The sequence below is a fragment of the Vidua chalybeata genome, chromosome 1 (assembly GCF_026979565.1).
Source record: "Vidua chalybeata isolate OUT-0048 chromosome 1, bVidCha1 merged haplotype, whole genome shotgun sequence".
NCBI lineage: Eukaryota > Metazoa > Chordata > Aves > Passeriformes > Viduidae > Vidua > Vidua chalybeata.
This window is the reverse complement of record NC_071530.1, coordinates 45106098-45132118: the sequence shown is the minus strand read 5'-3', so window position 1 is coordinate 45132118 and position 26021 is coordinate 45106098. Positions and strand designations below refer to the sequence as shown.

At 35.2% G+C, this 26021-nt stretch overlaps 1 protein-coding gene across 6 annotated transcripts in view; it reads right to left on the bottom strand.

Moving 5' to 3' along the window:
* ULK4 (unc-51 like kinase 4) overlaps positions 1–26021 on the bottom strand; it is a 207884-nt gene that overhangs the window by 39336 nt on the left and 142527 nt on the right. For all 6 annotated transcript variants that reach the window (XM_053936237.1, XM_053936218.1, XM_053936256.1 and 3 more), the window contains exons 34-35: positions 23495–23593; positions 15340–15525 (exon numbers count right to left, since the gene is read on the bottom strand). In XM_053936237.1, the coding sequence (XP_053792212.1) occupies positions 15340–15525; positions 23495–23593 (285 nt within the window). The remainder of the gene's footprint in view (positions 1–15339; positions 15526–23494; positions 23594–26021) is intronic.

Genomic DNA, 26021 nt, shown 5'->3' with positions numbered 1-26021 from the left:
GTTGTCTACTATCATAACTCTAGCAGTACCTGAACACTTCCCAAACAAGTAAGAGTTTGCTACTTTTCCACCTAAAGCAAAAATAAGAAATGAGGTGGTAGGCATGCAAAGAAACTTTTAAAAGATACTAACAAGCTGAAGAGAGGAAATTTGCTTCCCATAAGGAAAGTCAGAGGAAAATACTTCAGCACAGTTCTTTCTGTTCACATTAATGAAATATATACTTAAAGTGGTAATTTTGTTAGTGAAAGTGATTGTTCATTTATTCATCCTGCTCCTGCTCCAGAAGATTCTGGTCAAAGTCATGGACTATGACTTTGTGTCTATATACAGTTCCAAGTATGAGAAATAAAACCCTCTAAACAGAAATAACATTGACAGCTATAAGAGACATGGAGCAAGCATGAAAGCTGAGCAAGTTGATACCTATCATCTCAGAAAGTTCATAAAGTAGCTAGACTTGCACATAGTGACAGAAAAAAAAATTGTGAAATTTGTGACCAATATTGTGACCAATAATTTGTGAAATTTGTGACCAATTGTGAATATTGTGACCAGTATTTTCTCTGACTGGAGAACAGTGTGAACCATGCAGTACAAGTTAATAATACTGGTATATCAGTCTCCAGGTACACTGACAACATGATGACCCTATTTTGCTCCCAAAAGCACAAAACTTTTCAGCGTAGAAAGGTTTCTAGAACTTTCTTTTAAAACTTCTTATTGGGACTTGCTAACAGCTTCTCTATGCTTGATCACATCTCCTCCAGGCCAGAAAGAAGTATCTTGCCTTGCTTTCCTTTAGGATGTTGTGTTTCAGTAGGGTACTAATGACAGAAAAAACTTTTGCTTTTTATTTTGTAGACTCTGAAATACCACCTATCCAGTTACAGGAGCTGGAAAAGTGTCTTTTGCTATGACCTCCCACCATGGCTTATCTATGCCAAGGAATATAATATTGAAACTCCCAATAATGGGATTACAAGTACCAAAGATCCTATAATACATAAACTAATACCAATTGTTATACTGCAGAAATCACTTTGTATAATGATAGAATTAGGAAAAAAATGTGTCTGCTTTTTTTTCTGACAGGTTTCAAGTTGTTTATTTGCAGATCCACTGAAGTTGTCAAAATAAACCAGGAAAATAATCTACATAAATCACCCTAGGTGCTATGTATAAACAACACTTATTGCAAGGAATCAATTAAAAAAAAAACAAAAAAACAAACCCAAACAAAGCCAAAACAATAAAGAGATGAAACAAGAATGTATTTTTTTTCCTGTCGGTATATAATCTTACTTCCAGATCTAATTCATTAACAACGATTATATCAGATATATTTTTGCTTTGTATATTGTGTAATCAAACTAGCTTAGACATCTCCAATAATGAACATGTTGCTATTACTATAAAGTCATATAAAAGTAGGTGAGCAGCTGTAGCCTAATAAATACACAGTTGAACAAAGGAAACTGCTGACAAGCTGCAATCTTGTTTTAATGTAAATTCTCATGTGTTCACATCATATTTTAATTGTACACAACAATAAATAAGTTTCTGTCAGTAACAGTTTCTTGTAAATGGGCTAATGCTAATTATCCCCCTATTTTCAACTACACAGATTTAGTGAAAAGATTAATGTCAGGAAAATAACACAAAAATAATGAGCTTTGCCAGCCATTTGAGTGGCAGTAAATATTATACTTTTCTTGATTTGATTTTCCTATTTTTATATGAAAGCTGTGACAACTCTCTCATAAATTACCTCAATATTTCAAACATTACATCTAGCAATATATTAATTATGGAAGAAATATATAACATGTTTCCCTAGATTTTTCTTCAGGTTTGTTGTAGTGGTGAACTGAAAGCCAAAATTTGCAGCTCTAGCACCACCACTGAATTTAAGGGCTGGTCTTTCTTACATCTGGAAATATATAATTAAGTATGTACAAGTCTACCTTCTCTCCTGGCCTTTTTTCTGCACTTGGTATTAGGAAATATGTTTGTTTGGTCTGAAATAACTTGTACTAGTCAGACGAATTATTTTAGCTCTGACTAATGGTAATATACATCATCAAAAAGAATGGTTATTCAGTGAACAGTTAAAGATAAAGAGCTCCTTGAGCCAACCGAGTGATACAAACTCACTTTTTTAATCAGATTGATCCTTCTAGTTACATGTCTTAAGTTTCCAGACAAAACCAAGACCACAAGCTTGAGACAAGCCTGAGACACAAAGCTTGAGACACAAATGTGAGGCTTGCATTCTGCAGTGGTCCCTAGACCAGACACACATACTTTCTGTACTGCAAGTGTGGTCTCAGGTCTGGCTGGAGCTCAGCTCCTCCTGCATGAAGGAACCTGGATGCTGGAGCACACTGCATGGGTGAGTGCACCTGTGCTGGCAGCCTTGCAGAGCAGCGGGGCTCATGGAAGACTGAGGGGTGCAGAGGTCTCTGCACCTACAGCTGCTTTATTAGTGCAGGACCAACAGCTGTCCAGCTATTTCATGTATATTGGTTGGTTTTCTGTTTGAAACAGAAACATTCCTTTTGCTTTCCTTAAAATAAATTGATGGTCTGTAACATTTGTGTCCCACATGACATTAGCACGATACCACTAAATATTGTATTATTGAGTCTTTTGGATCAGGGTTCAAGTAACTTGCTATTCTCACTATAATTGTGATTGTGGCTAGAAAACATCCCTAGAACACCTCATCCAATGATGACACTATAATTCATGGTGGTTTTGATGCCCCTTCTCATTCCTTACAGTGTTTCTGAATAAACACTGCTTCACTGAAGTGCATTCCCCACTTTGGACTTTTTTTTTTTTTTTTTGCAGCAGAGTGGGAGATACATCCCTGCTCATCAGAGGGGAGAAAAGAAAGCTACATGAGAAGTACCATAACCTCTAACCTCTTTTCTTCCTTTCTTCTGGAACAGAAAGGCTGCAAGCTGAACCCCAGTAGGTTGGGTGGGAAGCTGGATCAAAGCAGCACTACGGAGAGGACAGGCTGTACAAAGCAGGACGTGAGATTCTTCTCACATTAAAATCATTATATTCAGTAGTCTCAAAATCTAATGTGTTCCATATTGTTTAGGAATTACATTCAGAACTGCCATGCTGCCAAGATATTAAGAGAGTGTTCATCACTCATTTACATTTCTCACCTCTACCCATTTCAAGCCATCATTATTTTTCTTTCTCACTTACAGATGTTAAGCAGTAGTCAGTGCTGCTCCTTTCACATTCCAATCCACATCCTGCCACTGTTCCCTTCACCTGGCTTTACTCCCAGATGTTCGGGGTCACTAAATCACTGTCAGAGTGATTACATTTGTATTCCACCTTCTCATCCAAGTTCAAATAGAAGTACCGTAATTTTTCAAGTTCTGAAAGTACTCTACAAGGTATTAGGTAAAAGTTGAATAAAACAATCTTGGCAGATTGATGTTTGGCTGCTTTTATTTTCTAGTAGGGATAGACAAATCTGGTTCACCTCATTTCAAAGCCATTTGAACTTAATGGGTCAAAAGCTTGATTACATTGTTACTGGGTTCATCTCCCAGTTAAAACAATTTGTTGAAAGGGAAGTGAGGAAAAAGACAGATACAAGCTTCACAACCCAAAAGCCAACTGATTCTAGTTTTGTTTGTAGGAAGACTATCAGGCTTCTCACATAACTTAGTCTCATATTACAGCATCCTAATTCATTATATTTCGTCTTCTTCAAAAGTACAATTGAGGGAACTTTAATATAATCAAAATTCTTAAAAAAAAGGTGTCATATTCCATGGAATTTCTGGTTCCTCATCAGTTCTTTGGTCTCTTCTTTCAATCCTTTTATAAGAGAAATAAAGGACTAGGACTTAGAATACCTAATGATTTTGTCAGCCAAATCAGAGAAACTTTTGTAGATGTGACATTCATAAGGAAGTAATTAGTACTTCCAGGAAAACAAATTTCCTTAGGAACCTCTGTAACTAAATTTGGAAAATTAAGCTATTTTAAATCCTTGCAATTTTAAAAACTTTTAACCATTACGTAGATGGAAATACTAAAATCCAGGATAAATTATAACTTAATGAGAGAATTTAAAAGGATTACAGAAGAGCATATAAGCCTAATAGGTGCACACACACAAGCCCATAACAGTATGGTAATGCAATTATGTGCTCTTGAGATTATAAATAGCTATGCAAACCTTAAGTATGAAGCTGTAAGAGGGAAAATAAATTTTTGAAATATGCAGTGGTCAAAATGTAAGATGAGAGAAGGTATTTTTCCACTAAAATTGGTCATCCAATCTCCAACATCTATTGCTTTCAGCTTCATTAAAAAAAAAAAGTTTCAAGAAAAAAAAAAAAAACAGGAGTATCTGGAACTAAGGAATGGAGTGAAGAATCAAAACCATACAACTAGAGGTGGAAATGTAGAATAAGACATGTTAAGAAAAAGATCCTATCAAATATAATGGTGATATACAGACTGGAAGATTCTATAAAATCAATCATGATTAAATAACATCACTTCCAAAATGTAATATATATTTAATCTTGGAACTACAATTACACGAATAAATTGCATGAGCATCTCTCTGATGCCATCAGAGCTTCTCAGTGGAGCAACAGTCTACTTCAGCAATTCTGAGAGCATATTATTTAGGTCTTTCAATATTATCTGTAATTTCTTTTTCAGTAGTCAGAATTTTCCTCACCAAACTAAAAGAAATATTGCTATATTAGCAGAGTCGAGGTCTCACATAACCGACTGATACGTGTTGCACAAACTACTCCTATCTGTCTTAGAGTTATGGACTTTGAAAATAAATATTGTGTGCCATTTTGTGAATACACCCCCATTTATATTGCAAATACTAAACAGTACTAATGGCTTAACATTACAGGAGCCCTGATCTTTATAAACCACAATTCCTTTTATGCTTTATGCACACCTGCTGTTTTATCACATATGCTAAAACTTACCTTTTATAGTATTTAAATACTGGTAGTACCTTGCAAAAAAGTAGCAGTATGAGGATGTGTAAATATACTCATTTTCATGGGAATTATTTGATTTTTAAAGATTAATGTTACATTGATTTTAACTCTAACATGCTTTGTACAGACTGTTGCTCTAATGAAAATAAGTGACATACAGTTACTCAGTAAGGACTCTTAAAATTTTACAGCTCACAAAATGCTGCTTTACTAATAAGCTCTGCAGAGCTTTTCTGCTCCAGTACTCAGGACAAGCAGCCCTGTGCCCAAGCTCCCTTGGGAAATTCTACCTTTCTATCTCCTCAAGCCCATTGCAGGGAAACCTCTGCCCAGAGCACACATAGAGAGCCCTGTGCTGGCACTTCCCTGGAAACACTGGCCTCTTGCATGAAAAGCCACAAAGGAAGCATTCAGTCAGAATGAGCAAAGGGTATTCTACCTTGAATCTTTCTTCTATTTTTAAGTGATGAAATGGGACAATAGTAAATTGCAGTTCCAAATAATGTTTTTTTTTTTTGTTTAAATTATTATTCTGATAGATTCCACTGTTTAGCATACCCCCCCCCCACATCACATATCTATACATCACATCCTGTATATATGGCAGATTATACGTGCAATTTGTTTAGCACAGGCAGGGCAGGTTTTGCTTTAAATTATCTTTTTCTGATCTGATTCTAACATGCAGTAACTCTATACATTACAATTTCCAAGGATTTACAGCACAAAAATCAGATTTTCATCCATGAGGTAAAATATGCGCTATAGCACATACCATTTTGACTTTTCAATGTCTCCTGTACTTATGCTCCACAGTAGTTCTCTTGCAATTAAGTACACCAATATAATTCCTTTAAAAAATTATTTTAGATCATTGGAACAATTGGATTATATGAAATTACACGCACCTGTTGACTCATTATTAATGAATACTCCATATTTCTGGAAGAAGTACTCTTTTATGAATATTAAAGAATTTAGGAAATCATAAGTTTTTGACAAGACTGGGAATTGTGTGTCTACTTCAACACTCTCAAAATGCCCCCTGAGTGGTCTAAAAAAGCAAGCTGTATAAGCAGAGTAGAGCTGGAATGTAAATAGTGAGATATTCTTATGCTGCATCATATGAACTCATCAACTAGGCACTGCATCTCAGAGAAAGCATCTGCTGTGTGAAATTTAGGACAGTAATTCGCACCCATAGAACACTGAATTAACACAAATTACATTTGTTATAAATTTATAATGATGTTCATATAAAAACATTACATTTTAATAGTTTAATGAAATGACAGCACTGGGCACTTTATAAATGTTTAACTAGTAGAGTCTTCATAATTTAAAATGCTGATGTTACATCACTGAAGATGCTGAGCTGAAACACTTTGAACTTGGAAAGGAGGGTAAGTTACAGTAGAAATCTCCTGAAAACCTAACCTCAATACACACAAATGCTATTTTTAAACTTAACCTTGTTTCATTTACATGGACCACAGTCATCTGAAATTGTGCAGCACCATGTTCATAAAGCACAGATGTGCTTAATGATAACATTGAATGATAACATTGCAGGGATTAGCCTGTGAGCATGGGCTCTCTGTTAGGGAACTTTAGAAGTAGGTCCTTGTTGTTAACAAATGCCTTAACCAACCTTTAGATGCATGAGATATCCAGGAAAAAAAATTAATTATTTTGCTTTCTTCTATTGCACTTATGTTTTTACTGATACTTCTAAAGTAATTTTCATCTTTGATCTTTCCAACAATCTCTAACTTCCTAAACAGTGCCTTAATTTTGCTCTAAATGGTCATATTTCTCGGTCTCATTGCCATGACCAGCATACCTTTGTTCTACTTCTATATATTTACTCACAATTTCCATCAGACAGATAACCTATATCTGAAATTCCCTGTCAGGGTTTTTGTCTCCTTTGTCTAATTTAAGTGCCTCAGAGTCCCCTATCTTCACAGCCTGATGGCCAAGGACTGTCTCCCTCTCCAATAAAGACACTCCAACTATATTCCCTGTTTATCTGCATCCACACACTGCTTTTAAAATCAAGCTCTGTACGACCTGTAAATTTGCTCATGGCAAGATTTTGGAAAACACCAGCTTTTCAGCAATGCTCCAGCCTTATAAGATGAAGAGAGCAAGGATACAGACAAGTGAAATACAGCTAATGTTTGTTGGATGCCTTGTAAAAGTGCATATATTGAAATATAGTTTAAAAATCAACTTTTTTTTTTAATAGTTTTATTATTTTAATAGCTTTTTCAATAGAAAGAAACATTAGCAAGGTAAATAAGGGAGCAATGAGGATTAACAAAGAGGTTATGTCAAGACCTTTTACTCTGATTGTCCACTACTAGGTCATTTAGAAGTCAAAGGAAGGAGCACTCCTTTTCAGTAGGGAATCTAACTCCTACATAAGATTTCACCCTGGTACACCATAGTTAAAAATTTCTTGTCACAATGTAACAGACTATTTCACCTTCAGTAAACTTGTCAGCAAGAAGATGGAGCAAGAGAATGGATGTAATGAAAAAGGGAGGTCTTGTTGAAGGGTTTACAATAAAAGTTTGCAAAAACTAATTGTAAACCATTTTACATGTAACTGTATCTCATCTTCAACACTGGCAACCAAAATTTTCCAAAGCTCTTTTAGTTTCTGGTAACAACTTCACATGAAGACTAAGGATTTCAAAATACTATGACCATAAGAATTTAAATTTTTAATAAAATGAAGATTGAATGAAGATTCTTTTATGTTAGTAATGAACTAGTCAAATATTCATACTTGCTTGCACAAGAACTGATCATTGTTCAATGATCTGTTTTACCCAGAATGGTGATTTTGAGTCAAAATATTTCCTATTACGAAGAGTCACTTTCAGGCCATTTCTTAATCCTATTTTGAATACAGGAAACAAGCTGGATTGTTCTCTGGAGCAAGAAATTATTTTTTACTATGCTTGGATTGAGCTAATCACAATGAGGTCCCAGTCTACAGACTAATGAAATTCAGTTATAATAATAATGAAAGCAGCACCTACAGCTCATATGCTCCCATTAATGCTACAGAACATGGAAATATGTGCAACTTGGTATTAAAATTCAAGCTGAGAGAAGATTTTTAATAATTCAATCCTATTTGATTTATGTTAATAGATTCTCTGCAGCAAAATGTTATGTGAGGACCATGATTTTAGCACAGGTTCCATGAAGCCTAGTGTTTCTGATACAACAGGCTTTGGGGCTCCAATGATCAGCAATTAAAAAAAATCTCTCACCTTAGATCCAATTAAAATAAAATTTTGATTTTCAGAGTTGCAAAAACATTCTTGACACTTTGAATTAAGAGTATCCCAAGACACACACAAAAAAAGAAGATACATTGTGTTTGTAGTTAGAGATACACAGGGCTATAAACCATATTACATAAAGTGAATTAGTAGCCCTACCATTCACCATCCCAGCCTTCTCAGCCACAGAACCAATATTATTCTACATCTCATTTGATACAGCAATTGTAGTCAGAGACGTACTAAATTCACTCAGCAGAACAGGATTCTGACGTAGGCAGAAATATGTGATCCCATAACCATGGACAATCTTATCAAGATTTAAATATTTGTGTTTAGTATTAGGAGAGGAAAAAAAAAAAGAAAAAGAAAAACAATAGAGCATTCCTGTACCATCTAGTGCTTTGAGTCACAAAATAGCAAAGTTTTCTCCAATCTGGTAAGAGCTAGAGAACTCCTAGACAGGATCCAAAGTGACAAGATGGAGGAAGATAAGAATTCCAGGGACTGCATCAGTCACTGAGACTTATTCATGGATACTCATTCTGTTTCATTTCATAAGACAGAAAGATAAACACTGGAATAAACCCCATCAGTATTTAATTTTAAAATGCTGTGCTTAAGAATTCTGGCCAACCGAAAGAAGGTTATTGTAAAAATCAAAAAGGTAAATTAAAAGGAAGGCAATCAGAAATGGAAAAGGCCTATTAGAATTATATCAGTGCTCTAACCAAATGTGTAAATCTAAATATCAAACTATTCTTCGTCCTCCTCCAGTAGAAAGCATAGAAAGCAAATGTCAAAAAAAGAGTAAGTCAAGACATTGCTAACATATTGTCCTACTACTCAGCATCCTGAAAACACTCCATGAGTTTCTCAAAGTGTAAGTGAGTCGGAATTTAGCCCTTCACAAACTCCATAAGCCAGGCATACAGATGAAACATGCACATGCCCCTTAAGGTGAAACAGTAGCTAATAATTCCAGATTAAAAATGAAAATTCTTATCAGACTTATAGTGGAAGAACTGTGTCTGGGATTTCAATACTCAGAATCTAGTTAGGCCAGGCAAAATTAACCACGTATAGTACTATAAAGAATGCCATGGGATCTCAAATGTAACTAAACTTCAGGATCCCTCTCACATCTGGATAGCCTAAGTGTTACTACACACACAAATAACATCTTCATGCAGAACTTTAAAAAGTGTTTTTTGAAAAGCTGTGTTATGCTTAATAGCAAGTATATAATTATAGATGAAATCATACATATCTTAGGACCTGGTATTGCTTGTAGAATGCACGACAACAAACTGGATTAATAAGTTTTGATTATACAAAAATCCCACTGATTAACTGTTTTCCTTCCCAGCTACTGAAAATGCCTTACTAAGCTTAAAAAAAAAAAATCTATCAGGTTTTAATGGTGGAAGTGCACTATTTCATTTCCATGAGCATTTGGTAGAGCCTGTATGACATTACAAACTGAACAAAAAGTTCAAAGCTTCAGTACTACTTAACACAACAAAAAAATCCAAATTACTCAGATAAATTTATCAATATTGGCTCGATTTTCATTCTGGTAAACAATGAAGTGCTGCATGGGAGCTGTGCCACAAGAGAATTATGCCCATCAAACAATGAAGTTCTTTAAATTACACTAATTATACTCTTCATATTTAAATAATTGTTTATTTGTTGTTTAAACTGTATTAGAGTAGTTGTGATTAGCTGCATACATCTTCTGAGTAATTTAAACCAAATTTTTTTAAACCTTTGGTGTAAAATCGAATGTACTGCTTCCTGAGCAATGGCAATGGCCTGGCACAGCAATCTAACTCACAAATGCCTCTGCAGACTATTCATATTCATTAGGAACACTGTAGCATTTTTTATTTAAAAAGTGTTATGGCTTTGGTCAAACCATAGGCAAAACTCAAAAAGCCATACTTAGAAGCTTACTTTGCAGCTAGATGAAAACCCAGTGGAGGAGGAGGGGAGAACAGTCTTATTTGCCCCTGGAGACAGGGTGATTTTACCACTCTGCTTGTTGCCCCTGTGTCAGGGTATGGCAGGGCCTGAAAGCACCATGGCAGAAGGCTGCCAAGTCACCGTGGGAGCTGGAGGCCTCCCCATCTCTCATCTCTGGAGATCCTCTCCAATTTAAAAAATTGGATCCTCTCAAATTAAAAACTTCCTGCCTGAGTGTGCAAGCAGAAGGAGCTTCACCACACAGCAGGAGGGTAAAGGTGCATTTTCCTTCCCATGTATTTATTTCAAAGGATTTTGAGCAACACATCCTGTTATGATCTGCATAATGTATCCTAATGCTGATTAGCTTCTTCCTATTTGGGAGGATCTAAGTTGTTTGTATCTAATGAAATGCTCCCTTTTAACATATATACAAAGGTAATATCTTAAGGATTTTATTATTGTAGACTGAAGCCAAAAAAAGATGGTCTGTAAAGAAGGGATGCAGGCTTGGTAACAATTTGAAAATAAGAGATTAACACTAATGAAGGATAGAAATTGTTCCTGTAAGAGCCACCCAAATTTTAAAAACATGTATAATTTCAGGAAAACTTGTTTGTACTGAGTATACCTATACATGTCAGCAACCCACAAATGAGTAGTGTGTTCACAGTCTAACAACCATAGCTGTCATAAAATTATTCCTTAGAACAATAGCATATTATGGATTATCTTAGCAACTAATAAAGTTAATTACAGGCCACTTAAAAGATTCAGATCAGGAGTAAGATGCGTAAAAAGTTTTCTCCAGCTAATTTGAGATTATTTGAGTGCTGTGTTCCCTCAGCAGGAGATTTGCCAACAGGTTTCTGCCTTTTAAGACCATGGGAAAACAGACCTCTGGGAATTGCTGCACAAGCACCTCCTTCTGGCACTGAGTCCTTGGAGCTGAAGCTGCAAAAAGGATGCTATCTGAGAAACTCTTGGGATTTTGCTTTACCTTCTGTGAGGGAAGTTCCCTATAGATGTACTAGTGGGAATCTACTGAGGAGCAAACCTCCAGCAAGAAGTTCAACTTAGTGAGGGATTGCAGAACTGCTACTCTAAATCAAACAATTGTGTACTTGGACTGCTTATCTCTCCAAGCTCTAAATGTCCTCATAATGCATGATCAGGGATTAATGTAACAGGGATCTAATCTGGGACCTATTGCGATAAAAATATACACATATATTTTCATATACAAACATGGAACTGTCTATTCAAGAGAAGCAAATGCAGCAGATCTTTGTATAAAACTGAGGATGATATCAATGCTAATCTACATGACAGAAACACTTAAAGACTGCATGATTTGAATGACATCTTAAGACATAGTGATCAGTGGTTCCCCAGGCTTTGGTACATTTAAAACAGGTTAGTAAACTTGCCTGCAGGTATATAGTGATGCTCTTGCTGTGACTCAAATTTGCAGGGAAATGAAATTAGAGTTCAGTAGTCCTACAATGAAGTTAATGAATGTAATGGAATTTTGCCACAGTTCATGTATTATCATTCTAGCCTTAATGTCTTACTACACAACGTAAAATGATTTGAGAAATTCTTATACATATCCCCATGGGGTATAGGACAGACAGATGACATCCTAAATGTCTTAGCTGCTCACAAAAAAAAAGATGAAAAAACTTTTTGACACTTGTGAAACACATATTAGTGAAAACGAGATTCTAGAAAGACAATCAGGAGAAAAAGGTGTAATTTAGGTAGAACTCAATAGCCTTTCTGACAACTATACAAGGGAACATAAGTTCCCTCTTCACTGTGAGTGCAGAAAGCCTAATATTTACTCATTTTTCTCAGAGGAATTTTTCCTTATTACTGTATGGAAGTAAAAAATAGTGTTCTCTTCTGAAAGCTGAAATAATTTATTTGTGAGCTGCAATCCCACAGTGATTATGTGTCCAGTAGAAAGATATTGGCTAGTTCTATAAAAATGCCTTTACATTACATACTAGATGATAAATTGGGATGGCAGAGAATTTTTTTTCTCCCTGGGGAAAAAAAGAAATTAAAAACTTCTCAGTAAAGCAGGCAAACCTCAACTACTTGCTTCCCAAATGAAAATTTCTTCTGCTTCATTAAAAAAATATTTTTTTATCTAGGTAATTTACAGGACTCATAATCAGATGCACTATATCTTCACAGAAGAGATGGAATGATGAGATAGTGATTTCCATGACAAGTGGCAGGAGAGATTTTCAGAACTAAAAAAGCGAGAGATCACTCTTCTGACGCCATCAATCAGTTACAAAAATGCTTCTAAAATAGATGAAGTATATCTGAATAGCAGCATTGTCTAACCCAGGATGAAGCAATCAGAACAAGAGAGTTAGTGCAAAGGCTGAAGGAAAAAGACCTCCAAACCCTGTTCCTCGATTCAATAATTTTATTCAGTTTCTGTTCATTTTATCAGTGGCAGTGAGAGAACATTCTTGTAAAAAAATGAGTTAACCTGTGCTTGACAGAACCCAAAGCTTTGAAATCTAAGAGGTAATTACAAAGAAAACAGAAAGAAGACTGTCAATGCTGCCTCTTTAGAGCTTTTAGATATCTTTACTTACACAGTTACAGAAGTTAGCTCAAAGCATATTTTCTCTCCTAATGATTCTTCTTTACAGCAAAATAAAACTTATAAAAGGTTGTGTTCATAGTGATTTCAGTATTAAGTTTGTACAAAGTCTGGCCTATATCTTTATTTCTGTTTAAGAATATGCATGCAACAAAATTGTAGGAAAACAATTAGTGAAGAAAGTGCTGCAAGAAGTTTATATTGCCCTGCAGTCAATTTGCTGGTCAAATTTGACAATGATCATTAAAACACCTGAACAAAACAAAATAAAGTCAAATCTCCCAACTTTTTTTCAAAAAACCTTCCACCCACTGGAGATAAAACACAGTGGTTTAATCATTAAGTTATAAGAACATATAGATATGAGATTCCATTTCATCAAGGTAAGGTAATCTTGTACATCAACAAATCCTCTGATATGCCTTAAACTTAAGGCTCTGAAATTGTTCTATCTGCCTCCACTGGCTCACTGCAATCATGTAGAACACTTGAATCAAGGTTAAGTAGTCACACTGCTATGCCCTTCCACATTTCCAGCAATACATGCCACAAAGGCATCTGTAGCACAACCACATGGAGCTCTTTTCGTACATTCCTGTCTTACACAAGCAACACCTGTGCCTGTACCAGCAAAGTCAATGTAACCACAAACTGAAAAATTGCTCTGTATAAGCACTGATTTGCAACAATGAAAACTGGTGCATATACTGATCTCTCCATTAAAATATTGCTCAGATATATAAAAAGAAAAACACTGCTCTAGGCTACAAAATTCAACTGATGTGGGCTGAATCCTTCTTAAATGGATATGATTATATTTCAATGTCTTTTGTGATTACGACAATTTTGACAAGATAATAATCTCTTCTGAACAGGACTTTTTAAGGTTTAGAGAAATAACATATGATTGATTAAATAATCTGTCAAATTATCTATGAACCCTGCTTTCAAAAGAAATCATATGATCTCATTACAATAATTACTGAAAATCTATGCCTGATGTTATAAATAAGAAGTACCAGGTATAGAAAGGAGAGAACTGGAACCTAAAGTACAGGAACTTGCAAGGTTCAAAAGGTGACTGCAGAGCTTTGTTCTCTTAAAATAGTCAACAGTAGTTTCCATATTAAGTATCCTGCACACTAGGTTAACTTGTGAACGCCAGGCTTCAAAATGGAGAGAAATAACAAGTCTGTAGCTATTCTAAAATGTAATAATCTAGGTATGTATATTGCAGCCTCATTTCTCTTTCCTTCCCTCACACTTTGTTTCCTTTTTACTCATATTGCTTTTGGAGAAAAGCAAAAGCCAGTTCTACATATCACAACAATTATTCAGAAAGAGTAGCAGAGGTACAAGCTAAAATCAATAGGAAGTATCTTTAGAATTTTAAACATCACATACACTTTATATATTCATGCTTCTTTCAGGGCAAGATAGGGCTGGGCAAAACAGGTAAGAAGGGTATGGTGTTTACTTTCCTGTGATGTAAGTACAGCCGGCAGGAGAAAGAGGACAAGATCTCTGAAATCTCTACAAGGGAGTTGCTTCCTTTTAATTCCTGCTGCCATGGATTACAGTCTTACTCTAGTAGTCAGCACTGCACTTGCAAAATTGAAGGATCTCCTGCCTCTTACACTGGGCAGTTATCTTCTTTTAACTGAAAGCTCCTGCTTTTGGAGAGTAAAGGATGAAGTACTCAAACAATGCAAGGTTGTTGACAATGCAGGCAAAGCTTCTTATTAAGACGCTTCAAGATAAAAGCCTATAGTATTATCTGAGAGAATGCTACAGATACCAAAAGATTTCCTTCCTAAGCTACCTGAAAAACACAAACTGCTATCATTCCACTGTGTTGGAGCAGGACAGAAGTGAACCTTCTATGTGTCAACATCATCACCAGAAGCCCCTGCATAATTCCCACTGCCTGGCTCTCTACATTACAGCCACTCCAGCACAAGTGGTCCCTATAGCTCCGTGAGAATGAAGACTCAACAGCCCATGCACAAACCTATTCCAAGTATAAAATAGCTTTTTATTCACTGTGAAATAAGCCACTGTGTGTCTGAACAGATATTTAATACTAAAAGGTTAGTTCTTTCTGAAGACATTCAGAAATTGGTTTCAATACCTTATAGAGCTGAATTACTAAACAAGTATAAAAATAGCATGAGTTATTTAAACTGCTGAATGGTTAACTGAAGTAGGAGAATTCCTACATCATTTTTGTAAGAGGTGTTAAGTGTAGAAAGCTATCTTCTCTAGAAAAGTGGAATTTAAAGATATGATATTCAACTTAGCATATTTTTGTTTTAAATTTATTTTAAAATATTTTTCCCTTGAGAGGGAAAAAACCAGTCCAAAAAATTATCAAATTATATAAAAGAAATATGCAGACTTTGGAAAAGGTTAGATGTCAACTTACCAGTCTCTTAACAATTTTCAACAAACGCTTAAGTTCTCGTGGGTCTTCTTTGGACTTCAGTACTTCAGCAAAGCTGTCCATGTTTTCTGGAGACATACTCTCCTGATTGCTCCCTCCATACAGCTGAACCAGCAATAATAAGCTCTGTGAGGCACTCAAAAATATTTCAGTATCTTCACTGGGAAGCTAAAAATGAATAAACAAAAATCAAATTCCAATTTCAGAAAATTTGCATTTCACTGGGGATTTGGAAGAGTATTAACATTTGCATTGTGACAGTGAAGAATAATTTCTAGTTGATTGACTCAGAATTCCACTAAAATAAGCTTAACAAAGTGATGAAAACATAATTTAAATATATCTACTCTTAAGCAGCAGTATAACGATACCTGCACTCTGATTCTGTCAAGTGGTGTATCTAGAGTGACATCATAACAGCTCCAGAAATGTTGCTCCCAACTATGTTACTTTATTCTACTTTAAACACAAGCAGTAATAGGAAAAAGTATCATTACAGCCATGATGTCTAATCTTTTACATCATGCACACCATCAAATTTCATTTAATTATTACTAAAGCAAGCCTCTTGAGGTAGAGCACAGGCTATCTAGTTATTTAATGGATTTTAAGTAGTCACATTAGGAGGTACATTTTGAAGATTTTAAATATTTTCCTGAATTCTAACTTTTCTACACTCCTTTGAAGATCAGACGCTGCAGCAGGCCCTAGCAATAGGATGGAAAATTATTTCCTGGGAAGCAAAAAAGACTTAGGGACATGACTAGAGATCATCTTTAAATGAGCTTCTGATAATATGACACCATTATCAAAATGATTTATATATTTCCTGAAAGTACAATCTGGAAATAACAAGTAGAAATATTATATTAGGCCAGTATTTGGCACTGACAATGACATTTTGGAATGACAACAGGAATGCAATGCCTAGTGTCAGCACAGAGAGCTCACAAATGCTTGTGAAAAAAAATCATAGAGGTTTCTTGGGAACAGGCAAGAGGATGACAGATTGGAAAATGTAATAGCCAAGGACTGAAGGAATTTAGCGTCTATAGCATATCAGAGGGAGGGTTAAAGTGGATTTGATCATATCCTCTCAATCATATGCAGGAAAATGCAGGCTGAGGATAGGTTAATTCCTTTGTCTGAAAAAGGACTGATAAGAGATGATAGCTCAAAACTTTAGACAAAGCAATTCAGATTAGAAGAAAGATAATACTTCGATTTCCTTTTTTCTCTTTCTCTCTTTAATAAGAACAATTAACTGCTGAAACAACTTTCTTAGAACTGAGACAGTCTCCATCAAAGACAATTCAAATATCACAAGATTTTTTTTTTTTTAAATAACAAAACTGTTTACTCTAATGAGGAATTAATTTAGCAAAGTCCTGTCTATATATATCCCTCAACGAAATCATTGTAATAGTTTTTTCTCACCTTATAATCTCTGACCTGAACAAAATGTCAGCGGTAGTCTTAACCATTAGGTATAGAAGTGTAAAAAACACTTCATCATGCCCATTCATTTTTTTTTATTCTGAAAGTATTATTTATACCAAATAAGCCAGATAAATACAATAAACAGACTATTCTTACAGACAATAAAAGGGAAAAATATAATTTGTCGAAACACTTAATGTAATATGCCAAATCATTTCAATAATGATTACTTATTTAATCGGCAGTATGAAATCCCTAGATTTTTTTAATTTTGAGGAAAACCCATACAGTTACTTTAAAACAATCTGAACATATCATCAGACATACATCTCTCAAATATAATATTCCAGCAGCTATTCCCAAGGGATCTGCATGCAAATACAATCCTGTTTTCTACTAGCTTCATAGAGTTGCTGTTTAAAACAGACTGAACTGAGATGAAATCTCTGAATATATAGCCCCAAGACATATCACATTCTATTTGGCCTAATACTATGCAAGTGACAGGACCACAACAGCTATTTCTTCCTCGGTTTTGCTGTATGTTTCTTCTTCATTCCAATCTAAATGCGACTTATTTGATTATTTCCTTTCCATCATCCAGACTTCTCTAATAACATCATCAGCATAAATAGCAAATGCAAAAAGCAGGAAAAGCTACAAATAGTAACAACCTTTATAATTCCATTTATATCTTTAATCCTTAACAAATTGAAAAAAAAATCTGCTAATTTTGCTTGGGGCTTTGAGACAACTTTCATTTCCTTCATTGAACTAAAATGGCATTAGAGAAAGGAAGGACAACTCCTTTTTTTTTTTTTTTTAATGTGTCTCTCACACCTTCTAAAAGCAGCATTCCAAGCTAATTTGTTACTATATCAGTGTAGGCAGCTACATCAACAACCTCCTGAAGAACATCACAGAACAAGGATTATATTCAATTTTCAAATGTTTATTGGCTAAAGAAAGGTAAAAAATGAAAAATCTGTGAAAATTTTGGTCATAGATATATCCTTGCCTGGGTACTGCAGTGGAGGCTAATTCCCTGGGCTCTGCAGGCACAAAAGTCCCATGTTTAGCCAGTATCACAACAACTATACTTGGAAGTGAGACTGATCCCAAGGTTTTTTTCCACGATATTCACTAAATATCAGAGGAGTGGAAAGCTGTCAGTCTCCATAGAGGACTGCTCCTACAACAAATGTGAAGAAATCCATAAAGCACCACAAACGTCAACGGTTCTTCCCAACACCATGACTGTCAAGGAAGCAACCAAGCAAGTCCAGTCGGTTAGCGCTATTCCCAAGGGAGGCTTATTGCACTAGGAACACCCAGTTAGTGAGGCAGTGGAACACTTTGCCCTAAGAGGAAGAGTTGTGCTTGGACCAATGGCCTTGCTTGGGCCTTGATTCTCTTCTGTCATGTCCAACCTTTTATCATTGCTGCTGTTCTTTGTCATCCAACAAGAGAAAGGGAAACCCTTTCAATCCAATTAAAGGAAACTTTCCGTCCAATCTGTCTTGGCATCATATAGTCTTGCTCCTCAGAGGCTTTCAGTGACCATGTTCCAAGTATCACTCCTCAGTTCACAACTCATGCCAGTTATGACATCACATTACTCAATCACCAATGCCAATCAAGTCTTTCATCCCCTTGTTGTACTTCAGGTTCTTCTGCTGCTCTGCTTTCCCAGAGTGTTAACTAGACTTTGGGGAGCAAGTTGCTGTTACCCTGGGAAAATTCAGGGCAAAACAATAGCAGGACTGGTCTTGTATGAAGATAAAAACAAGCTTGGAATAGGAAAGGCCACATTTACTCTGAAGGGAATGAGAATCACTGGCCTACAGTCTAAGTCATCAATAATTAAGGTGGAAGAGGAACTCTCAGCAATGTCCCTATTTAAGTATATCCACATCAGCATTTTTCTCTGTAACTCTCACCATTTTGCCATTTTACTTCTGACAAGTAGTGATTTAGATGTCAAAAGCTGTAAGCTGGTAACCTGAAATTTAGCACTGGCTGCCAGTCAGTGTTAGTACTGGTTATAAAGAGTAGGGGATCTGAAGAACATTATAAAACAAAACCAAAGGCTGAAAATATAATAAATATCTGTAAATACAGAAAATCAAGAATGAAAATTCAGCTTTCAAGTAAGTATCTCATGTTTTATAAGAACAGGAAAAACAATCATGTTCAACAATGAATATAGATGGATGGTTCATTTCTTAATTAGATGGAACAACATTCTGATTATTTTTTTAATCAGAACAATTCAATTTGGTATGAAGTATATTTGCTTGAAATGTATTTATAGTTTTTGTTCTTTCAGGAGAGTAGAAACCCATGAAGAAACTAATTCTAACACTTTAAAAGAGTATCTGCCCCTTAATATTTCATAATTACATGAAGTTTCCTTTTCCTTCCTCAGTCTTAAGGGGGGATTATGGATTCAGCCCTTCAGCAAGGTAGAAAAGTCACCAGTACTTCTTTTGCAGCTGTTAATATTCTTGGCTAGTGTATAGCTTGAAGAGAATCAAGCACCTTAAAATAAATTTCTTAAGAGCTAAGGTCATGAATTCTGCCATTCTCTAACTGAAAACTGTAGATCTATTTTTCACTCACTTTAATATAATACCTCATGACAAGACTTCTGTGCAATGAAAGCAGTGTATTACTCTTTGCTTAATTTTTATGGCCATGTTATAACTTCCTGTAAACAAGCTTATAACACAAAATTCTATTTTCTTTTCTTTTCTAGATGGAACCTGCTCTGTGTATTTTAGAGTTACTGTGGTAAAGAGCAGGAAGTTTCTTCTTGTTGCACATCTATATTTCTGCAGTCTGTTCTCAAAAATTCCATCATTTTAAACTGAGTTGCAGTGTGTTCATGAATTGCAAACCACTGCAAGAAACGTGTGATCATTTGAGCTGAAGTGGCAGTTTTCATACCGTTGGAATTGTTACAGCATCTAATTTTAGAGCTACAATGAAACTGCCTGGATTACCCGGAGGGGACACTATTTTGGTGCATTAATGAGGTTATACACATAGAGAGTTTATTACTATATGAGATAGGTATTCATTAGATCACTAATGTGATTACAGAACGTGCTGTAAAGGAAGCACCATGGGGATCTATAGTGAAGATGATTTTGCAAACATTTTACAAAATGTAAAAGCAAAACATCACTATTAATCTGCTAGCTTTACTATGGTATTCTTATTAGCAGATATGCACAGTTTTAAATCAAAAAATAAAATATTATCTTTTTATTTCAGGCCATTCTCCTACCTAAAGGAAAAATATATATATATATTCTCTTCATTTTAATCTAGGATAATTGTTGAGAAACTAAATCCCTGTTCTGAAATTTTGTGCATGTAACAACATTTTCTTCTTTCCTTTGGTTTGTTTGTTTGCAGACTTTCGGTTTTTAGGATAAGAGAATACTTCAATACTGTATAAGAGAATACTTCAAATATAGGATATAAACATATGCCTTTCCACTCTGATCGCACAGCAGTCTGTATTCCTAGAGAAAGATATGTGAAATAAAATTCTACAGTAATCATTCTTCGCAGTTATTTTCATTACTCATTAGCAAATAACTTCATGCACTCTGAAAATGAAGTCTGGGTACAGCCTTAGTGTCAGTGCAATACAGAGACAAAAAATGCCTAGAAAAGACCATCTGATTCATCCATGTGCACTGAGGCTTTATATTTGTCCTCTTCACATTTGGATATGACTAACTGGACGTTCAACGGTAACATACAGAGTACAGTAATAAAGCGCAAATTTTCCCGGTAATATTATCATGGGGAAGTCTCCCACCAGAAGTCAAGAAAAGTTCTCTCCCAGCAGTTTAGAAGACTCTAGAAATGACTGGAAGATCTACACCTAGGAACTGAATCAAGGACCTACAGAAAACAAAATTCCTTTTTATAGGTATTGGCATGGTTTCTGAAACTTTGTGAAAATCCACACTGAAGTGATTTCAAAAGTAATTTTTTTTTCAGTATGAGTATAATAAAATTAGAAGGTGTTTTGTATGTTCTACAATTGCTGCAGGTTTCAGAACAATATTCAAATTAAATTTACATTAAGCAAAGAAACATTACCCAACAAAGCTAAGTTAAACACAAAAGTGCCAAGGAGAAGACTAAATGCTCAATTTTTTCCTGTTATTGATCAATTATGATCATAATGATCTTGGGACTAAATACTGAATTCTCCATATTTGCAGTGTTTGCTGCATGACAGAGTTTGTAATTATTTATCCTTTTGCATTGTTAAATCACTGAAGTTTCATTTAAATGCAATCTAGGTTTCCAAAACTTGCTTTGCTATGCCTTTAGTGACAGACTAAATCACAACCACAGAAGGGAAAATTGATTCAAGGTTTTTGAAATTTTGAAGTTGAACTCACGTTGATTTTCTGAGGGTTTATTGAGAGAGAAAAACATGTGGAACTCGAGCAAAATATAAAGACAAATAAATGAGACATGGAATAATAATCTACTTGAAGGATATACATTTAAATAAGGGAAAACAATTACACAATGTGTCTAGGAAACTAAGAACTAGGAAACAATGTGACTATGAAACTATGTAAGTGACTATAAGAAACTATGAATATCCTAAGATAGAAAGAAATAGCAAAGCAGAGAAAATAATTTTAACTCAATATTTTAAAGTAATTGTTAGTTCAAAATGTAAGTCCTCCATTATCTCCAGAAAATAAAGTTTGCAAAGAACTGAAAGCCTTAAAACAGCAATAAGGGGTTATGTACCCACACAGCTCAATGAATACAGAGAACAACCACTGGCAGCTTCACAGAATTTCAGTTTAGGTAGGCCTGAGGCATTTTGAGGAGTAGGGAGCACACACATCTTGAGATATGCTCTAGACTTCACAAATAACTTATTTCTATTTAAAGAGATCAGAGCATAAACTATTTTAAACAAGTGATTCCTAAATGCTAAAATGATTATTCCATTGCTCAAACTCTTCCAAGCTTAAGAGGAAATGTTTAATAGAGCAGCAGGAAAAAATTTTGAAAAATCAAATTTAACAAACCTAGATGAAATAACTTTCACAGATCCAAACAAGAGAAAACCCCTCACTCATGGAATCTTTAAAAAAACTGAAAACAAAACAAGACAATATGTATGTATGTATGTATGTGTCTATCTATCTGTCTAAAGAAGTAGCACTGGTGGTCATTATCTTTTACCTGTATGTTAAAATCAGAAGATTTAGAATAAGCATTTGAAACAAACCAGAATCTGCAGAAGTACAGAACAAAGCAAAACCTACTGGTAATTTACAGCCACTGAAATACAAGGACAAGTCACAATCTAATCAGTACCTGTTAACTATACAATTATCCTATCCTTTAATTAAAAAGTTATAAAAGACTTCCAGGTGGTATAGGCTCAGGTAAAATTTGGCTTCTAATTTTCTGTTCTTTAAAAAGTTAATATAATTTAAAGTTATGACTAGTTTCATTTTAAAGGAACATTTGCACATCTTCATGTCATACTATTTATAATATATAGCAGTTTTAAAAAAATCAATCAAAATAAAATAATTTATAAAGATGAAATATTAAATAGCTGAAATTCATTCACTTTTTTTAGGTAATTCAGAGAACATTTCCAAAAAGCCTTTGTCAATAGCTGGTTTAAATAAATCCATCAAAGGAGGACTTAATACCAAGTATAATGCCAAAAATTAATAAAAAAGGAATCACACGCTTCCCTGAAATAGATGACTGACAGTGCTAAAGATAGTAGAAGGATTGCAGTACTGATATCACAAAAAACCTGAAATCCTCTATTTAAATGAAAAAAAAAGGGTCTGGAAGAGAACACAGTGAATCTGTAACACCTCTAAGTGAAATATGCTGGAAAGGATACCATGATACACAGGAATTCTCACATACCATTTAAATGGCTTTATGTTGACTAACAGGCTGATGTAGCCTCTAAAAGCACTATCCAGCTCAAGAAGCATTCTACTACAAACTGTTACACACAGAGTAAATATACATCTCTGTATGACAGAGGTTGAGCTGATGGGATGCATTAGGGCCACAATGCAGCCCTCTGTGGAGATTTCAATGCAGTGCTGTAGATCTAGTAAATCCTGGAAAGGACTGCCTTTAAACAGACACACTTCAAAGATGTTTACAGATCACAGGGACCACTCCCACTTGTAAATCCTTCAGGATCATGTTGACATAAAACCCTTGAGAAAACTCAGAAGGCTCAAACCCTGGAAAATAATATTAAAATGCATCACTTGCTACAAACCAATTTTGCATTTACTGACTTCTCTAAAGGAAGCAGTAGTATTAGTTTCAAATTTTGAACCCCATCCTTTCCCTATGCAGTGGTGACTAGTCCATTCTGAAGGACAAATGTTGGCTATACATATGTATCCAAACTGAGAACCTGCAGTCTGCTCCTCATCCCACTTCTATGCTCTGGACAAATAGATTTACTCTGACATCACTGTCAGAGTAAACTGCATGTCACTGTGACCTGTAACTTCTTACAAAGTGTTAGAGTACTAGGTGGGAGCTTGTAAACAATTAAAAACTAGTAAAGAGAGCTCTAGTATGTTGAATTCAGTTGCATAATTCCAACTTCAGCAATATTCCAAAAGGTTACAAACAAGCAAACTCTCACCAGTTGAATAAGCTGGCTGATCAGGTCTGTCAGGGGTTTATTGGTAAGCAGAAGGTCTTCGGCAGCCTGTGTGTCCCCTCCTGCTCCAGATTTCTGTGCCTTATCAAGAGAGAAAAGAAATCAAAAGCAACCCTGGTGATTGTTCTGTTATGAGGAACAAATTAGGTCCATTAAGTGGTCAAAGTGTGAGTGGAAGTTTGAAGGAAACTTACGTACTCTTTTCTAGTTAAGTATTCCTGGGCTCCCAATGAGCAGTTATGCTCCCTCTGTGACAATAAGCACAAAGCAAAGGGACCTGTGCTGTCGTACCATTCTGTACAGGCTGAATATACTGACATGCATGACATTTCTTCAGCAAAATGCAATAAAATGTACATGCAAAAGATACCTCAAACCAAGATAATCAAGGTGACTGAAAATTTAGGATACTCAGCAATATTGTCCAATTTTGCCTGCCTGCCTTACTCTGTACCTGAAATATTCACAATATATTATAATTTAAATTATTTCTGAAATTGGAAAGATAAAGTTTTCAAGTAATAAGATCATTTACTACTTGTAATTCTGACCATTGTCGTCCCCACATCATCAAGGCATACTGCTATCATAGACAGTGCTATTTATGACCAATCCCTGCCCCAGGGCTCCCAAAAGGTTGGCTTGCAGGATTTTTCATTTAATGTCATTACCTCGCACCAGCTTTGGACCATGAACCTATACAGTCAATCTGCTAGAGGAAAAATAAACATTTTGTCCAAAGAACACATTTAAAAATAATTTGTATTGTGTTTCATTTATAGCTCAATCCTAAAAATCGCTGTCCAAGTGTAATACTTGGAGGTTTTCATTTGGTTAAGTGAACAGAGGAGCAAGTTCCCTGAGACAGGTGCCACTACTACTCAAACTCAAACTGTTGATACTTTTGAGTTGAAAGGATTATGCCCTTCTTCTGGAAAGGATTTCTAAATAGAAGAGAACTGAAGAGCTGTTTCTCCAGGCAATAAGTCCTATTGGTATGTCCGTCTCTGAGACTCACCACAATGGCCTGAAATACTGAAGTTCAAAGAAGGACAAAAAGTGCAGAAAAGACAAAAAACTGAATGTTTATATTAATGAAGAAAAGGGAGGTAAGCCACCTCCTCTTCAGCAAAATTTAAAATAGCTTTTTCTCATTAGTACACAGATGAGAAGACAGACACCTTCCATCAGGAATCCTTCCCTGCTTTCTTTAACTTTTATATATATATTAGTGTCTTCGGAAAGAGAATGAACAACAGCATTAAAGAAATTACATATGTATATGAAGGATACACACTATATCATTGTTAAACCTACATTAATTTGCAGAATCATATAATCACAGAACCTTAAGGGGTTGGAATGGACCTTAATGATCATCTAGTCACACCTACACCTTCCCCCAGGAAGGGATACATGCCACTAGACCAGATTGCTCATGGTCTTATGTAACATAGCTTTGAACACTGCCAGAGTTGGGGCATTCACAGCCTCTCGGGGCAACCTGTGCCAGAGTCACAAAATAGAGTCCATATATTAAACTGAAATTGCAAATTCTTTTCAGCTAATGTGGATCACCTCTGGGACATATGACAAAACTTCTGCAAAACAGACATGCAAATTAATCTGAAAGTATTTGGACTGCAAAGAGTGAACTCTTCTCCTGAACCAGGAGACAGTTATCAGCACCATCCAGCATGAGTACTTCAGTGCAATGGAAAAGTGGTGATATGTATTGCCCATGCAGGTGGATAAGGTTATCACTTTACATGTAAAATATTTAAATAAATAGGATTCAAGTGAAGGTACTACCATCTGTAAAAGATAACTTAAGCCTCAGAAATGGATAATACAAGAAGATTTTATTCTGTTTTACAAGTTCTGATTTAAATGGTATATTATTCAAAACATTCCTATAAAAACAGTCCAAGAAAAATATTTGTGATATATTTAGTGACACATGAATAGTGGAACACTATATAGTCAGTAACTGATGGCCACAATTCAATAGGGTATGAGTACTGATGTAGAACTCTCAGGGATCTTGTGATGAGTATTGTCAAGACACATAAACTAAGATAAGTAACACCACTGTGAAATTAATATATAGGCACTGAATAGAACTATTCAAAACTCATTTTTTCAGATGCTCCTTGTTACTCATTAGACATTAACAGCAAAGCAGATTACTTTGACAAGAGATAAACAAAACTGGAGTTGGAGTTTCAGTGCATCAATCAACTGTTTTATTCAAGTAAAGCCAGAACAGAATTTGGCTTTGAACGAATAGATTTAATTTTAAATCTAAATAAAACCCATCAATTCAATACTAGCAATCCATGTGCAAGATTCTCTCTCCTCATGTGTTCTTCAGAATAATTTACCTCACCACAGCTGTATGGTGCATATGTACAGAATTCAGCTCTCTATGATTACATGGAGTGATGCCAAAAATATGACAACAAGCAATTAGCCTACACAATTTGATCTATGAAGTGATTCTTAGATG